This window comes from Coptis chinensis, chromosome 1 (assembly GCF_015680905.1).
Source record: "Coptis chinensis isolate HL-2020 chromosome 1, ASM1568090v1, whole genome shotgun sequence".
Taxonomy (NCBI): Eukaryota; Viridiplantae; Streptophyta; class Magnoliopsida; order Ranunculales; family Ranunculaceae; genus Coptis; species Coptis chinensis.
In genome coordinates this window covers 10,939,811-10,957,329 of record NC_141456.1, presented here as the reverse complement: position 1 = coordinate 10,957,329, position 17,519 = coordinate 10,939,811, and the positions used below count along the sequence as shown (strand labels likewise).

At 39.0% G+C, this 17,519-nt stretch overlaps 1 protein-coding gene and 1 long non-coding RNA gene across 2 annotated transcripts; both read right to left on the bottom strand.

Annotated features, from left to right (window-relative positions):
* Nucleotides 1–366: 366 nt before the first annotated feature.
* LOC147522081 (uncharacterized) lies at nt 367–5,800 on the bottom strand. Its single transcript, XR_015212104.1, has 2 exons — nt 3,044–5,800; nt 367–1,900 (listed from the first exon to the last, which is right to left on the bottom strand). It is a non-coding gene; the product is annotated as an uncharacterized LOC147522081 (long non-coding RNA).
* Nucleotides 5,801–12,929: 7,129 nt separating this feature from the next.
* On the bottom strand, nt 12,930–15,056 carry LOC147522080 (UDP-glycosyltransferase 83A1-like). Its single transcript, XM_086590905.1, has 2 exons — nt 14,127–15,056; nt 12,930–13,928 (listed from the first exon to the last, which is right to left on the bottom strand). The coding sequence occupies exons 1-2, from the start codon at nt 14,617–14,619 to the stop codon at nt 13,054–13,056; spliced, it is 1,368 nt and encodes a 455-aa protein (XP_086447031.1). The 5' UTR covers nt 14,620–15,056; the 3' UTR covers nt 12,930–13,053.
* Nucleotides 15,057–17,519: the final 2,463 nt, after the last annotated feature.

The following is a 17,519-nucleotide window of genomic DNA, read 5'->3' as shown; positions in this document are numbered from 1 at the left end:
GCAAATGAATTCTTTCAATACATTCATAACACCATACATTCTCAGATTACAATTCTCATATTACATGAGTACAACATGAGTACAAGTTACTCTCTTATATTACAAGTAGCTCCTTCACTCTCTACATACACTGAGAGCTTGTATTGCCCTGATCAAAAGTTGAAGATTCCGCTGGATCGTCGACATCACCATCAGTTATATTGTTGCATGACACAGCCAAAGTCTCTTGCAACACCAAGTGATGAATGCACTTCAAGAAAAAAGAGAAAGGCTAAGGCACACGACTACCTCTTCTCTACCTCTCTGGACTCACACAATGCCACGACCAGCTCTAAGCGGCAATCGAGTGGTTCCGAGCCAATATAAGACGAGCATCACCACCACTCGAGCACTGATGTCGCCGAAGAAGACCACTCGCTTCGCCCAGAACCAAAACCCAAGGCCAGCAGGAATGACAACCCAGCTAAGACACGCATAGCGAGCCTGCTCACCGTCACGTCGTTCCCATCGAAGGCACCACAAAGTACGGTGATTCGCCACTACCAGAAAATTCACCCGCCCCCACACATGGTCAATCCCCTCATGTGGATCACCAAGACCACAGGGCGAGCCAAATATCTAAGGCACACGATGAAGGATGCTTTCCTAAAAGCATCTCTTCATCGACCAAGCAACTTGTCGAAATCTCTTTCTCGTGGGTCCACGCCCCTTTAGCAACATGGCAACCACACTCGATCTGGTGAAGCAGAAACTTCACATTTGCTCTTCTCCACCAGATCTGAGTTCCCTTGGGCAATGCAACTGCACCATCCACCGGTGCGGCGCATCATTTCCCGAGACCACCCATTCTTAAACATAACCACCAAAGGAGTCAAGTAGAACATCACCTACCAACACCACGAGTTCACTACACATTAGCAACTTTCCCCCTACAACCACCAGCTACATTAAGCCAAACAATTCCCTCCACCATCCCTCCCACCAACAAATCACCATCTCCCGAAAACCTAAAAACCCCCCACCACCTGATACAAACTCCCACCGGCATAACCACAATTCCATTTATTTTTCTTCCTCATCTCTCAACATTACTACAAATAACTTACTATAACAACTACTCCACCAACACCTTACCACTTGCTACACTACAAGTCTAAAAATCCCAAACAAAAACCAGACAAAATGAAAAAACATGAGAAACAACAAAGAAACACAGCAAAAAATGGCAACAATTTTTGGCAAAAATTCTTCAAGTACGCAAGTAACAATGACTTCAAAAACCATTTTAAATAGGCAAGCTCACTGCCTCCTAGCCCTCCGATCTATATCAGTCTCAAAGGCCACAATCTCAACAAAATCTGTGTAGAATCTCAATCGCATATGTCAAGTCCCCCTTTTTTCAAGGACAACTCACCGCCTCTCAAACGACACCTTGCACACTTGGCTTGATAAGTCAAGTCCAACGTAATTTCCGTATTTAACAACTACAAGTCTTGAAGTGACCATTGCACTTCCCCAAAACAACAATTTCCAAAAAAGACTAGATATAGCTCACCCACAAATATGGCAAGCTTACAAGGTTACCTTTTCTACTCACATTCCTTATGCTTATAAGCTAACATGATATGCAGATCACATGAAGACAAGACAGCCAAAGACAAGACAAGATGCAAATTCAAAGTAATAATAAATCAGCAAACATCCTACAACGAGCCCCACATGGCCTCCCCCAGTGGAATATGACTTACTATTTCTACCATAGAAAAAGAAGCAAGAAAGACGAGCAGCACAATGCATACTCTATTGTATTAGGCTACTTAGAGCCACATCATTCACAAATCCTCACCAAAACTCTCTAAACAACAAATTCAAGAAGCCACGAGGCCCGCCTCACCATCACCTACATCTAGGGGTGTCAAAATGGCCCTCAAACCCTTAGCCCGCCCGCCCCGACCCGGCCCATAGGCCGAAAAAGCCCTCAAAATGAGGCCCTCACACATTGGGGTGGTTTTGGGCCGACCCGCCCTCAAGCCTTTGAGGGGAGGGTAAGGGCCTAGACTTCGAAACTTAAGCCCTCCCTTAAGCCCGGCCCTCATTAGGCCCTCAACATTTATTACATATATTTTAATAAAAAGATTTACAATATATTTCATCCTACCTATATTAATATCCGTTTCTCCCAAGATGCTCATAGTGAGCCACATCAGCAAAGTTTTTAAAATAGTCCCTATTTGAAAAATAATTACTTGCCATCTTACCAAACTAACCCTGAATTTGGCCTGCTCTCTAATTTAATATAAATTAAAATTGTCCTTTCATGTGTTATGCTAAAACAAAAAACAAAGCTACGCATTATTTCATTATTTCAAATGTACGCATGGGATAAAAAAAAACAAATTAATTGATATGTATTAGTTATTGGATATGGATATGGATATGTATTAGTTAATAGATATGGATATGGATTAGTTAATGGATCATGATATGTATTACTTATTGGATATGGATATGTTAAACTTCCAAGTGCTTCCCTTAAATATAGGCCCAGACATGATGGGTTTAAGAATAACAGGCCCGGCCACAGGTCGGGCTGCATGGCTAGTTTTAACATTAATATGCTAAAAATCACTTAAAAAAACATTTATCTATTAAGTTTGCCACCTTATAATTTTATTATAATATTTTATGAAATGAATTTAATTGATCTTAATTGACTAATACAACTTTAGCAAGTTTTTTTAGTAGTTTGAAAGTTTAATTGTGAAGTGCATTCGATTTTATCATTTTTAACTAATGTTTCTAAATTTATTTTGTAAATCAAATGTATAACATAGTATCCGGCCCCACGCGTTTGGCCCCAAAGCCCCGCCCTTCAAGCCTACCGAGAGGGTTGAGGGTGGGTAAAGGCTTCGAGATTTAAGTATTGGCCCAACCCGACCCGCCCTCTCGAGTAAATGAAGGTAGGGCTGGCCCGCCCCAAAAACATGAGGGCTTCATTGTTTGAGGGCGGCCGGCCCGCCCATTACCCATTTGACACCACTACCTACATCCTTCATTACCTCCTCGCCAGTCGCGACCGTCACTTCCACTGACTGGACAACAACCACAATCGAGGCTCCAGCACTCGTCCCTTCAGTTGGCACATCAGTATCCACCACATTTTCCCCTTCCACGCATCAGAGGCTGCATAAGTCGACTGCAACAAAAGACACTTCCGCCTCATCACCACGGTCGTCTTCTTTTTCAAAATCGTCACCACTCGCATCATCGTCACTCTGGGAAATGGCCGCAATCTGCACTAGGTGCTAACACTAATTTCCCGTCCACAAGATAACCAACCAGACAATTCCACTTTGAAGTGTGCCTCTCTGCCAGCCTCTGGTACTTGCGCACATCTCCCCTCTCAAACTCCAACTCCCTCTTCAAACGCTCCAACTCTAACTTCTGCCCCTCATACATCTTCCCTAGCTTGGCATGCAGCATTTTTTTAGTATTACACTGGAAATTCACTTCATCCAAATCTTTCCACGTACGCATCTTCACTGCCTCAGCCGCATGCAAATCTCCCCACACACAGTATTACTCATAGTTTCTACCTATTCAAGACGTGCTCTCAAATCAGCATTCTCAGCCGCTTTCAATTGCATCTCCATATCAGATGAAGCCAAAACTGACGCCAACATCTCCAGTTGTTGCACATAGAGCATATTCTACACCAAGACAAGACACAATTATCTACATGGGCATATACGAAATGACTAATGAAACCAGCAACACGAGTGATACTTACCCGATATGCGCTCAACGTACTCAGCTCACGCAGCTCTACAGCCGTCATCTTCTCCACCAGCTTACGATTAGCCTCCAGCATAATCGAGTGCACCAAGCCTTTCGCAATTGGTGCTCGATTATAGGCCACATCCGTGCGCCTCACACGACTCATCCTACGACCCTCCGCATATGTAGCCCTCCCCACATAATCATCTTCTTTATCTTTCGGTAGCCTAGTCACCAGTCTACTAGGCCCACTCTCCCTCTCGCTAGTCGGTACACGACTGACATCAGCCGTTTTCCTTGTTGGCACAGGCACGACCACATCCACACCAGCCCAACCACCACTCTACACCAACACCCCTCGTTCACTCACAACAGTCGGAATAGACACTTCACCAGCACTCACCACAGGACAATCAGTTGCACCTCCCGCTCCACCAGCTCCCTCTCCCTCAGTCAGATCAACCACATTCTTTCCTCCCAACTTTGAAAAGTCGATCTTCATCGACCCCGACTTCGACTTCTTGCGACTTCCCCTGGACGATTCTGAGCCAACAACACCCCTCCTCTTGTCCCTTACGCCCCCATCCATATTTTCGGACGAATCCCTTATCAAGCTAACCGACCTCCTGATACGACTCCTCACACGGTCTTTCTTCCCGTCATTCTTCTCACGAGCGACAATCGACCCCCGCTCGTCAAAATATTCGGCAACCATTGTTAGCAAATTCTTCTTTTCCTCTCTCCCCAAGCCAGCAAAACCTTCTATCTTACCACACCGCTCCGCGAATGGAACCATATACCTTAGAATCTCTGCAAAACATAATAGACATATATCAGAAACCCTCAGACACAAACATAAACACACGCAAACATCATCCCCACCCATTTTTACTATACCTTCATTGTTATACTACTTCACAAAATAACCCTGTAATCAGAACCGGATGCTCCCACCATGTCTCCCAGTTCGGTAAATCCATCAACTCTGACGCATTCGCCTTCAAGCTCAGGGCACACTTCATCACTGTCTTATCCTTCAACCAATTTGCCTTCATATGCATACATATACTCGAGAATATCCTTCAAAGTAATCCCATAACCTTGCTTCTCATTCAATATATCAAAAACCCGCAAGTATCTCCAGCTGTTACTCATAAACTGGTAATGACTCTTCTTGCAAAAATTCAAAAACTTGACTGTCATCCAGCCCTCATCTGCCTCGTACTCACTACCACATACAGTTTGCATTGGCAACTTATACCTAAGAGTCCTAGAAGCTAAAAAATCCCTTCGCAGGTCAGCAATCACCCTAAACTTCAACTTTTCTAACCTCATAATCTCCCTCGTTGTTTGTTCCAGCGACTCCACACTCCCCGAGCCGCAATGCACTTTACGAGCCAGCGAAGTACTCACAACTCCTTAGTTACTGCTCGCACGATTGCCCGATTCGGTTCTATCCTCACTACTCCCACTACCCTCCTCTCAGTTCGATGACGACTCCTCCATATATAATAATTCTTTTGCACAAACACTACTCCCAAACTTCACCAACACCAACACCTCTTCCAGACAAATATTTTCCTCCTTACTCACAACCTCTTCTTCCCCTACATAAATATCATCACTATCACTATCACTATCACTATTTAGACCACATCCAAAAATCCACCCATATCTATTAACTATCCTAACAATCCCTACATAAAGTTACAACCACAAAGAACTTCTCTTTTCATCACTAGTTAAAACAACATAAATTCTTTCCTTTCCCAATAGAAACAAAAGACACAAATAGAACAAAACTAAGGAGCCAAAAACGTACCTTGTACAATGAAGATCACTGATATTCACAAATTTATGTAAACTAACTATCTATGCGTAAACACAAATAATCAATCAACTAAACAAGTGCTTAGATCAATATTCCTACTCTCAAATAATGAAGTAATATAAAGAGTTAGGATTCGTTCCACTCCTAAACTACCAAGACTAAATAGAATCCAATTAATCAAACACAAAAAAATAATGGTGAGAGTAATATTATGTTGAGAATTTATACTATGAGATAATACTATCAATTGATCTTATACTAATATTAACTAAAGTAATTATTTATAGGTGAATCAAATATGGAGTATACTAACTAATTTGGAGTAAACATGACAGGCAATGGGTGGCAAAACATTTTGAAATGAAATACCAAAATACCCCCTCCAAACAAAATTGAAAAACTCTTTTTAAGTTTGAAATTTTTTGTTTGGCCTATACTCCAGAAAGGTGGTATTGTACAAAAACTTGGGTCTTTTAAAGTCAGATTTCCTAGACTTAATGTGATATATATATATATATATATATATATATTAACATGCAGTTTACCATATATCAATAATCTAAATAATTGTGAATCTTTCTATAAATAGTTAACATGGAATGCACCATCAAACAGAATCAAGTACCAAGATTTCCTATAATGTGGCTTAGTAGAATGAAGGGAATTTTGATGGATCTAGAACCTAATCGAGCATACAGTTTCCTCTTTTTCCTCCTACGAAAGGGAGGCTAAGTGAATGAGCGTGAGAAAATGGATGGTTTTGGAAAATACGTGGGATATGGATAAGTTTTAGAATGATGGAATGGAAAAAATGAAAAAGTGTCAGGTGGCTTGTCCTTAGGTATTATTTCCGTATCAAAAGGGTTTAGAAAATCATGAAGCATAGGAGAATCCAGAAGGTCAAGTGCAAACTCAATGGTTCTTTAAAAAGGTAGAGGGCGAGGAACATTCGTGATGGAAGGTGGGTGACATAAAAAGATGTGAGGTGGGTGAATGGTGCTCAACTAGTGTTCTTAGTTCTATATCATCAGAAGCCTTGAGATATGTAAGACATTCCTTAATAGGTGGATCAGAATAATCACTGAGATAGAGGGTGAAAAATTCTTCTTCCGTCATGGCGTCAAGGGATGAATGGATGTCAATAAAAAGGGACTCGCGAGGTGGCAAAGAAGGGTTGCAAAAGAGTCGAAGGAAATCTTCCTCAATGTTATCTACGTCTAGAGAGTAGAAATTGTGGTGTTTGTCTTCTTCCATAAGAGAGGTATGTACTAGTGTGGGGACGAAAGCGTCAGCCGCACTAATGTGAGATACAAAACTCTCAATGGACTTCACTTCTCCTTCTGCAGGCAAACCTAGTTGACTCTACTTTTGTCTAAACATGTTAACTTTCACATAAAGATTTCCAAAAGAAAGAGTCATTGAGCCATCCCGACAATTGATTTGGGCATTGGCGGTTGCCAAGAAAGGACGCCCTAAGATGATGGGAATATAATCATGAGCAACTTCTGTGTCGAGAATAACGAAGTCGACTGGATAGTAAAAGTCTTGAACTTTAATGAGAATATTTTCAACTATGCCCTTAGGATACTTAATAGAACGATCGGCTAACTACAAAGTCATTTTGGTTGGTTGAATTTTTGTTAAACCTAGTTGTTTATATAAATAAAAAGGAAATAAGTTACTCACCCCCAGGTCTAATAGAGCAGTTATTATGAAGTAATCTCCCAAGGTGCATTGTATAGTAGGACGACTAGGGTCTTTGTACTTAATAATTCTGTTATATTCAGATAAAGAGGGATATTGTTCAGTTAAGAAGGCTTCGTTGGGTATGTTGATTTTCATCTTCTTGGTGCACAACTCTTTTAGAAACTTAACGTGTCCAGGTAGACTTTTTATAGCATCTAGAAAATGTAAGTTTATAGTCAGATTTTTAAACACTTCCCTAATCTTATCAAAATTCTCATCCTTTTTAGACACAACTAGTCTATGGGGATACGGTGGTTTATCTATATATTTAGCATAAGGGTCAAAAGTATTATTCGTATTTGCTTTATCTTTAGCCATTTTCCATCTAGGTGTCCATATTGGAACCTCTATAGGTGTAGGATCATCAATTTCTATGGTGGTATGTAGTAAGGCTGTACCTCTTGGTTGTGGTTGGACAGGAACTTCTATAGTTGTAGGGTCTTCAGTTTCTATGACAGTATTCGGTATGGTTTCATATTCAGCTTCCATTTGTGGGCAATCTCTAAGCATAGTCACTTTGTTATCAACTACTCTCCCTGAACGAAAGGTAGTGACTGCCTGTAGGTCCTCTGGGGTTATATTACCATTATACTAAATACTATTTATTTCAAATGTGGTGTTTGTTGACTTAGGGTTAGGCACTACTTGACCTGGAAACACGCCAGTTTGGTTATTATTTTGGTTAAGAGACATGTCAATAACCTTTTGGCACAAAGACTGCATCATTTGCATCGTTTGTTTCATCATATTAGAGTTTTGATCATGCTGATCTTTTATCAAGTTGGAGTTTTGTTGCATAATTTGATTTTGTTTTTTCAACAAGATCACTACTACTTTGTCTGTAGATGGTTCGACTGGAATTAAGGCTTGTTGAGCGTTCATGTCTTGATATTGATAGTTCTGGGTCATGGGCACTAAACCTCTATTCTGGTCACCTAAGTTTTCTTGTTCTTGATGTGGAGTTAACTGGTTGAAGTTTAATGGTTGTGGCGGTGGTTGTGCATAGCCAAGAGGACAATAGAAGTAGGAATGCTCAAGACTAAAACAGACATTACAACGAGCAGAGTTAATGTTCAGGACTGGAGTGGGCTATTGTTGAACAGAGAGGACATCTACCTTTTTAGTGAGGGCATCGATAAGAGTTTTAAGCTCGGGATCTTGTTTAACCTTAAAAGAAGAAGGAGTGGAGCGGAAAGAGTCGTTACCTCCCCAATTGTTGTTCCTCTTAGATTGATCTTTTAAGAATTTATAAGCCTCCAAGGCTCTTTTACTAAGAAAACTACCCCCAGTCATGATATCTAGAACCTCCTTATGATGATGTAAAAGCCCCTTGAAGAAGGCACGAACAAGCGTGTCTTTCGCAAGATTATGATGTGGGCATTCAATGAGAATATCAGTGAAATGATTCCAGGCCTCTGAAAAAAATTCATGAGGATTCTGGCAGAAGAAATGAATCTTTTGAAGCATTTCATCTGTCTTCAAGGGTGGGTAAAACTATTCCATGAACAATTGAACAAGATTAGCCCATGAGTCTACAGAGTTTGGCGTTTAGGCAGTTAACTAAAACGCCGCCTTGTCATCTAGGGTGAATGGAAACACCCTAAGTTTAACTTGATCGGGACTTACGCTAGGATGATGGAATGTAGTGAGAACTTGTTCTATCCTACGCATGTGTTGATAAGGCTTCTCGTGGTCTAAACCATAGAAAACTGGTAACAAATTAAATATATTCGGGGGAATTCAAAAATCCCCTACTAGGTCTGCAAGAACAATGCACGACTTAGGGCCATCGTTTAGTGCTTTATAAAAATTAGAGAGAGGAGTCTCTGGTTTTGTAGCCATTGATGCAAGTGTAGTGTGTGAAATTCTAGATAGGCGTGTGGTATTGCGTCTAAGAAAAACAAGCCTGACTATATTTGAATTGAAACTCCTCTGACAGAAGCGGCGAGGAGTGGAAGAAGGAGTACCTGAATGCCTCATTGTTACGCGTATGAATAGTGTCTTGTATACGCAATCTCAGTGTATTTAAAAAGTTGGAAACACTTAATATAAAATAATTTGAACAAAACGAGAGCCGGTGACTAACCTGTGAAAATCAGGCTTTGCTTCAGATGGGCGGCTACGCTTGGAATCAGGCTAATAAGGGCGCGTGCGCACTCTTGCTTGACACGACCTCTAGTACTTAGAGCGCGGGCACACTTTAGAAATAGGCTACTTAGAGCGTGTACGAGCTCCAAAAAATTTGAAATTTTTACTGTAGTTCACTAAGAAGTCCAGTAAGTAACTAGTAAAATTTCAGAACAATCGGAGTTATAAAAGTCCTTCTACTTCCCTGAAAAGTTTGTGAGACAGTTTTCGGATACAATACAAACAACCAAATGGTTAATCAATCAAAATAGAGCCAAAAATAGCCAAACTTTTATTAGAGAATACTGACAAATCATCTGTATTCCTGTAAAATATTTAGAGCAATTAGAGTTCTACAAACCCCCTTATCGGTTGTTGTTCCAGAAATTAAGTGTTGCAAAACTGCAGAAACACACTGGAAATAGTCCAAAAATTAGATGGTCAAAACAAATTAAAAACACTTCAAATTTTTACTGCAAACTCCTGACTTATGATAGATACTTTTGTAAAAATCTTAGAATTTTTGGACCTAACTAAGTAACCTTACTCGTCAGTTTTTCTTGAAAATTACCATTTGAAAGCACTGTAAAGATGGTATTAGTTCACTAGGTAAAATAACTTGGAAAAATCTGAAAATATTTCAGTAAATCAATATCACCTTAAGGATTATACCTATAAATTTTAAGAATTATTTGAAATTTACAAATACCTTTGCTGCAGTGTTTTTCATTGTGAATCCGCAGACACAAGGGAGGGAGGGCGCGCTCTGAAACAAGGCAAAATGGAGGGCGTTCCCTCCTGTGCCTAAAACAGTGAACAGTAACAAAAATGCAAGAATTAGGAATGAAAAATTAAAAGGGTGGGTGGGTTGAGAATGGGGGATTGCCCCTTGGATTCAAGCAATTGAATTCTTGTCTTGAAAGAGTTTAAGATGGCAGCGGCGCCATTTGTATTCACAAATTTATGTAAACTAACTATCTATGCGTAAACACAAATAATCAATCAACTAAACAAGTACTTAGATCAATATTCCTACTCTCAAATAATGAAGTAATATAAAGAGTCAGGATTCGTTCCACTCCTAAACTACCAAGACTAAATAGAATCCAATTAATCAAACACAAAGAAACAATGGTGAGAGTAATATTATGTTGAGAATTTATACTACGAGATAATACTATCAATTGATCTTATACTAATATTAACTAAAGTAATTATTTATAGGCAAATCAAATATGTAGAAAACTAGAGAGAGATTGAAATCCACTTTTAATTTCTTAACATGCTAGCATAGATTTGTATAGAAAACCCTAGTCTAGATATTCTCACACAAGGTTAAAATATAAAGACTAGACATTTAATGATTCCTAATTACTTTATATTATCTCTAGTCATAAACTAATTAGCATGAGAGAAAGCTTGTTTCCATTCTCATGGCAAACTCACTATTCTCTAGTTTAGGTTAAACTCTTCTTATCTCTAAGTTAAGAAAAACCTAAACTTAAAACCCTAACAACAAATCTATACTAACAAATCAAGTCCTCTCAAAGCTACATTCAAACTCCCTCTAATGGAATATTAGCTTTGATTCATGGGATTATCATGAACAAAATAATGAAAGGAATACATAATGTAAATAACAAGTAATTGAATTGAATAAACTAAAGCTTTTATTAATAGGTTCCAATGGAAGCTACAAACTAAACTCATAAACTCAAACTAAAAAAATAAATAAATAAATAAAAAAAAAAAAAAAATAATCCTAATTTTAAAACTAAACTAAATAGGGGAGTAGTCAAATTTTGTTTAGCCTTAAACCTTTTTATATAGGAGAGAGTTAGGTTTACAATTTCGTGCATGGGCTTTGGAGCTATGTTTTGGGCCATGAAATCAAGCCCAAAACCTAATTACATATGTCCAAAAAGGGTTTCTCTATGCGAAATCACTTCAACACCCTTTTCATCCATTTTTACTACTCTTATTGGGTTAAGGCTTGGATCATTACAAAGCTCTTTCCAATCCGGTCGTTTTGACATATAATAGGCCCAACTACGAGATCTGAGTCCAAAGATACGATCTGCAGAAGTTCTTAACTTTTATGCTCTTTTTCTACCCGCGTTGACTTTGACTTTTCAGCTTTGATTAGGCTTTTAAAATGCTTTTTCTCCTTGAAACTTGGGCTTCATCATGAACTTCTTAAGAACCAACCTTTCGCTTTCTCTTTGCAAAAATGACATATTTCTTCACATATTTAACTCCAAGACCTGAAATACACAAAAGCACGTAAACAATATTAACTCTTATTTATTATACACATAATTGGTCTAAATGTAATATTATTAAGGGGTTAAAACTACAGTGTTGAGCTCTTATCAATCACAATGCTCACAAATCCGCTCCTGACAACCTTCAGTACAATCCTCTCATTTGGTATTCCAAAAAATTTTCTTCAACTTTACACAAGATAGCAACTAAGCCTTTTTTCCACCAACTTTTTCCACTTATATACCACACCCAGTTACTCCTCAACCGTCCAATCCCCAAAACCGTTATAACCTTATCAACGCTCCACAAAATGCAACTTTTCGCTTACCCTTTTTTGGGCGCCAATTTTTTCATACCATCATCCCAATCAACGGTCCACACATTTTTCATCCAACGACCTCCCATCATTACTACAGATACAACACCTATCCCACGCTTCGTCTTCCACGTACCCATTTTGAGTTCCCCAACCGTCTCTTCATACGTAAAACAATCATAACCATAGTAGTTATTACTTCAGCCAGCCCACTTCACTTTTGTAACCATCACATCACGTGACATCAATTATCTATTTTCTTTCTTTTTTCTCATCAACACGCCATTTTCAATGACGTGTTAACGAGAGATGGCTCTGTAAGGGACATCCCATCAGTCACGTGATGTACACGCACAACAACTCACTCAACATAACGCGACCCCCAGGCATATGAACACCCATTGCACTCACTATATTGGAGCACTCGCTTACTCAACATATCAATGACTCATCACTCGACTTCATCTCGTGACATCATCACCTACTACTATCATCATTATCAACTTATCATTAAACCCCTTTCCCGTTGTAATACATGCACCATTATAGTCATACACCATCATTATGGAGAACAATATCATTGCACTCTTGCCAACTCAGATAGACCTACAACTGCTAATACATGTGCCTCCCACAAGCACATGTCAATCCATTTTGACAGCACATTTGTACTTATCAATACACGTGTCGCACCCGATGCTCACTCTCAATGACTATAAAAGACACTCTTCAGAGCTACGTGTGGCTTGATTTCCAGTCTCACTAACACAGTACTTGATACATAGGCATCTTCATACTCATGAAGAACAACCATTAACATCTAACAAAACCATCCCCTCCTTATTATCCTAACTTAAGAGCTAAGAATCAAATCTTAATCTTTGGTGTAAATTTAGACATTTATAGTAACATATATAATACAAGTAGTAAGGATGTGCTACAAGAAAGAACGGTGTGCCAGTCCATTTACATTGAGCAAGCCCATTTCATTTCATATTTTCAGCCATTGAACAAACTCTTCGAAATTCTTTGAAGACGCCCCTTCACGACTAACATTTTTCATGGCTATCTCTTTCAACTTCAGTGCATTTCCTTTAATCTCTGCGTTTGCCAGCAATGCAACAATCTTTGTTTGGATTTCTTCTCTTGAGATGATCCCACTTTCATCTTGGTTGAAACCGATACCAATTTTCCAAACATCACAAATGTATGCTTTATTTAGGGGCTGATCGTAAAAAAATGGCCAACAAAGAAAAGGAACTCCAACACTAAGTCCCTCCATAATTGAGTTCCAGCCACAATGTGACAGGAAACAAGCAATAGAAGGGTGTACCAACACCTCCCTTTGTGGAGCCCAACAAATCATCCTTCCGCGAGAGGCCACTCTTGCTTCAAACCCATCAGGGAACACATCAGTACCCCCATCAATGAGGTCCGGTCGCACGACCCATAGAAAAGGTTGGCCGGAAAGTTCAAGCCCAAGTGCTAATTCTTCGATTTGCCGTTTGTCGAACACTGTTAAGCTACCAAAGGCCACATAGATGACTGAGCGGGGTGGTTGCTGATCGAGCCAGCTTAGGCAAGTCAAGTCCTCTGGCCAAAACTGAGCGAGCCGTCCGCTCCCAAAAAATGGGCCAAGAGGCTTCATGTTTGGAACTAGAGAGAAAGTTGTAGGTTCAAGCTCGTAAAATGAGTTGCAAATGAGATAGTCAGCAAGGTTTATACGACGATTGTTACGGACCAACAATTCGAAGATGGTTTTCTGCTGGAAGGCCGAGGTGGCCATGCATTGCCACATAAAGTGGGCCGTGCTCATGGCAGGCACCGTTGGAGACAGATGGATCAATTGGTGTTTGGTAACAGTTCCTGAAAAATAAGTTGGAGTTAGTCACATCCGATTATCAGAATACTTTATCGAAAATAAAAAAAATCTGATTATCAAAATAGAAGTTGTCATGGTGGCTGTGCATTTTGTCAACTAACTGAAATATGATTAATTAACTACGGTAAATTAAAGAAGCAAGACGCAAGAGCTCAAAGTAGTCATTCAATTAACAAACTAACCATCTTCACTAGTAATTATTCCATCTTCAATCAACTTGGGAATACGAAGTTTTAAGGCCAATTGAACCGCAGATGCTGGCCAGAAGGCAACTCCTCGAATCGACATCTTCTTAGCAACCACGAAGACCCAGCCCATGTGTTCATCAGTAATAATACATGTGATCCTATCGTCACTATTGTTTGATTCATTTATCTTCCTAATTTGGTCCTCCAAATGTCTGGGCATCAAAATTTCCATTGCATCGTAAAGCTTCTCTACATCTTCGTGTATGTCTTTCCCAGTTTCTATTCCATCAGGAATCGCAACCATATGAATATGATCCTCTTCGTCAACATTGTTTGACGTTGAAGCCACCAAACGATTGTGAGTAGATTCAGGATTAGCAACTGTTATCTTGAAACCGAGATCGACCAAGTTGTGGGCGAGCTCCATGATTGGCATGACATGACCTTGTGCTGGGTACGGTACAAAGAGCAAATGCGGCCTACCCATGAGTGCTGATATATCCTTCAATCGAAAGCTGCTTTTAGTAGGATATGATATGTGCAATAGCGCACAACAACAGAATCAAAGAAGGACGTCGAACAAGACAAAATTTTCGTGCAGCGGTTGTTCCCTAGTGAGAGATTACGCTCACATTGACCTACGCTTTATCATTAACTTCAGAAGTTCCTGGATAATGGGAACCTTTTGTAGAGTATCAATAGCTTGGCTGAACATCCAATGCCAAAGACTCGTCATATCAGCGATTTGCTTTTGTAGAGTATCGAATTTGTAAACTGCGAAAACAGATAATTCATTTAGGGATTACCCAATTTTCCATGCTAGTGTTTTGTGGACAGCAAATAGTTGCTTATCCACAAACATATTTCGATATTAAGTGGTGTGGAAAATTTATGGTGCGCATGGTGTGCTGTCAAATCTGGGCCACTGAAAAAGTGCTCTTTATTTATTTGTTGTTTAGTTCAATTCAACTGTTCAGTGATTTGTCTTTTGTTTCCATATTCACTGCTACTTCCGCACCTTTAAAACAGAAGTCAACAAAGGATGCACGCTCAAGACAAATAAATAATTTAATCAAGACCACTTGCAAGCCTGCTTCAATCATATCATTTAGCAGGTGGTAGGACCATCTGGTAGATCGGCTGAGGTGTAACTAAGACTACCATTGTGAGCGTAGTTTCTTTTGAGCTTGCGGGTGGTATGACACTTACAACGCTCGAACAAGGGTATGTAATTGTACTGGTGCGAAATGCATTGCAAATTGCTTTGCATTCCAAGGCCGACATAATATCTTGATTTAAATAAGAGGAATATTAATAAAAATACTTTACGATTTAATTAGGGGTCTGAAACTCTGATTCAGATCGATGTATTGATTTTTTTCATGCTTTAAATTGGATTCTCCCAAGATGAATTAGATTGTTTTTTCAAATATATGCGGAAAGAGGAGACACATATCTTCATATGCAAATACATTCTTGATTGAAGATACAGCACATGATATAATGCTTCGGCTGGGAGCCAACCGTCCACTGATTGTTTGAACTTGTCCAGTTCTACAGATGAAAAAGATGATAAGTAGTCACGACCTTATCACCTGAACAAAATCTTCAAAATTCTTGAAAGATGCTCCTCCATTTCTAATATTCTTCACGGCTATCTGTTTCAAATTTACTGCCCTTTCCTTAATTTCCTCATTTCCAAGCAGTCCAAGCAATTTGGTTTTGATATCTTCTTTTGTGATAAGCCCATTTTCATCTTTGTTCAAACCCATACCAATTTTCCAAATATCAACAATGTAGCTTTTATTGAGAATTGTTGGAATCTCTAAGTGTATTTCGAAATACTTGTGAGTGTGTGCAAAGTGGAGGAGATGAACCATATGTGTTCTCTCCACATAGATAGTCCCATTATTGGTTATCCACCACATCCTGGGCTTGGGCTTCTTGTTGTGGGTAGTGGTTTTGACCAATAGCCTAAACTTGTTTTGCCTTTTTCGAAAAGCAAGTTTAGGTGTTCTATTAGGAGTTGGTCTCCCTTTCTCCTAACCTCTATAAATAGGATGAGTCCATAGAGAAAATAGACTTGATCGTTCCGAAACTCAAAAGTTCTTTTTTCTTCTCTTCTTTTGTCGGCCAGCAGAGAGAGTTATATTATCATTGCCGCTCTAAACAAGTGCAAAGTCGATGGGTTAACCATTGAATCTGTGAGGAAGACGCCCAATTGCAACCGCACCATTGGAAGCGGGCGAAATCTTTCCTAAGGGGATTCTTAATCCCCTTGGTTTATTCCCGATTCTTTGTCCTTGTTTCTTTATTGCATCGTTCTTCGTTTCTACTTTAGTTCTTTGTGTTCATACAACTATTCTATCAATCTTAAGGAAAGAGTTTTGTAGTAGAACAAAGGAGAGTGCTTTTATCACGACAATCAAAAAAGATAAGTCTTTTACTTTGAGTTATTGTTTGTGTTATTGGGTTATGACTTTAGAAATTTTCTAATAATTTCGTTTTTTTGATAGGAAACCAATTAAAGATTGAATATTTATTGATCTTTTTGTGGTTTATCAAACCCTATATGGTTGTAGACTTTTCTCCTACGTTTGTGGGAGTCAAATATGAGATTTCTATCAAGAAAAACGTCAAAGTTCGATTGTATAGCGTCACTCGTTACGACGAAACTGCTATAACTTTCAGACTCGGGAGCTCGGTTTTGCAATCCGCTTCTTATGTTGGATAGCTGATTCAAAGAGCTTTCCAGTGGTATAAGGCTTGATACCCAATTCGTCCTGAGCTGGTTCAGAATTACAGTTCTTTTGAACTGTTTTTCTAGAAAGGAGGAAAATATGGTAATCCGATTTTTCAATCGGTTAGGTATCGTATTCTTTCACTCATTGCAATTCTTTTGGTTTGATTATATGGTGATATTCTTGCCTTGAGTTGCATGCTAGCTTTTCTTAGGAGGAAAATCCCTAAGCTTAAACTTCTTTTAATAACCTAGTCAACAAATTATCGTGTTTATCACTAAGATATTAATTGGTTTGACTAGAAGTAGTTTGATATTATTTTCTTTGTACATATGTAGATGTATGTAGATGGTCTAAGAGTGACCTTAAGATAGTTAATATCAACCACTCTCAAATCTTAGATAGTAATTATAATGTAAAACGATAAATTTGAGCGTGTTGTTAGATGATGGGTATAATTGTATCATTGTGAAAATACATGTTAGATGAAGTAACTTGTAGCATATATCCAATATAAAGCATATGTTAAAGTTGTGTAGCATGCTAGTTTTGGATATTAATCATCGTGGATGGATTTAATTTAAACTTGATAATAGTTTATTGGTAAAAATTTTCTAGTTGAAGACATTAATGGGTTGAGCCATTA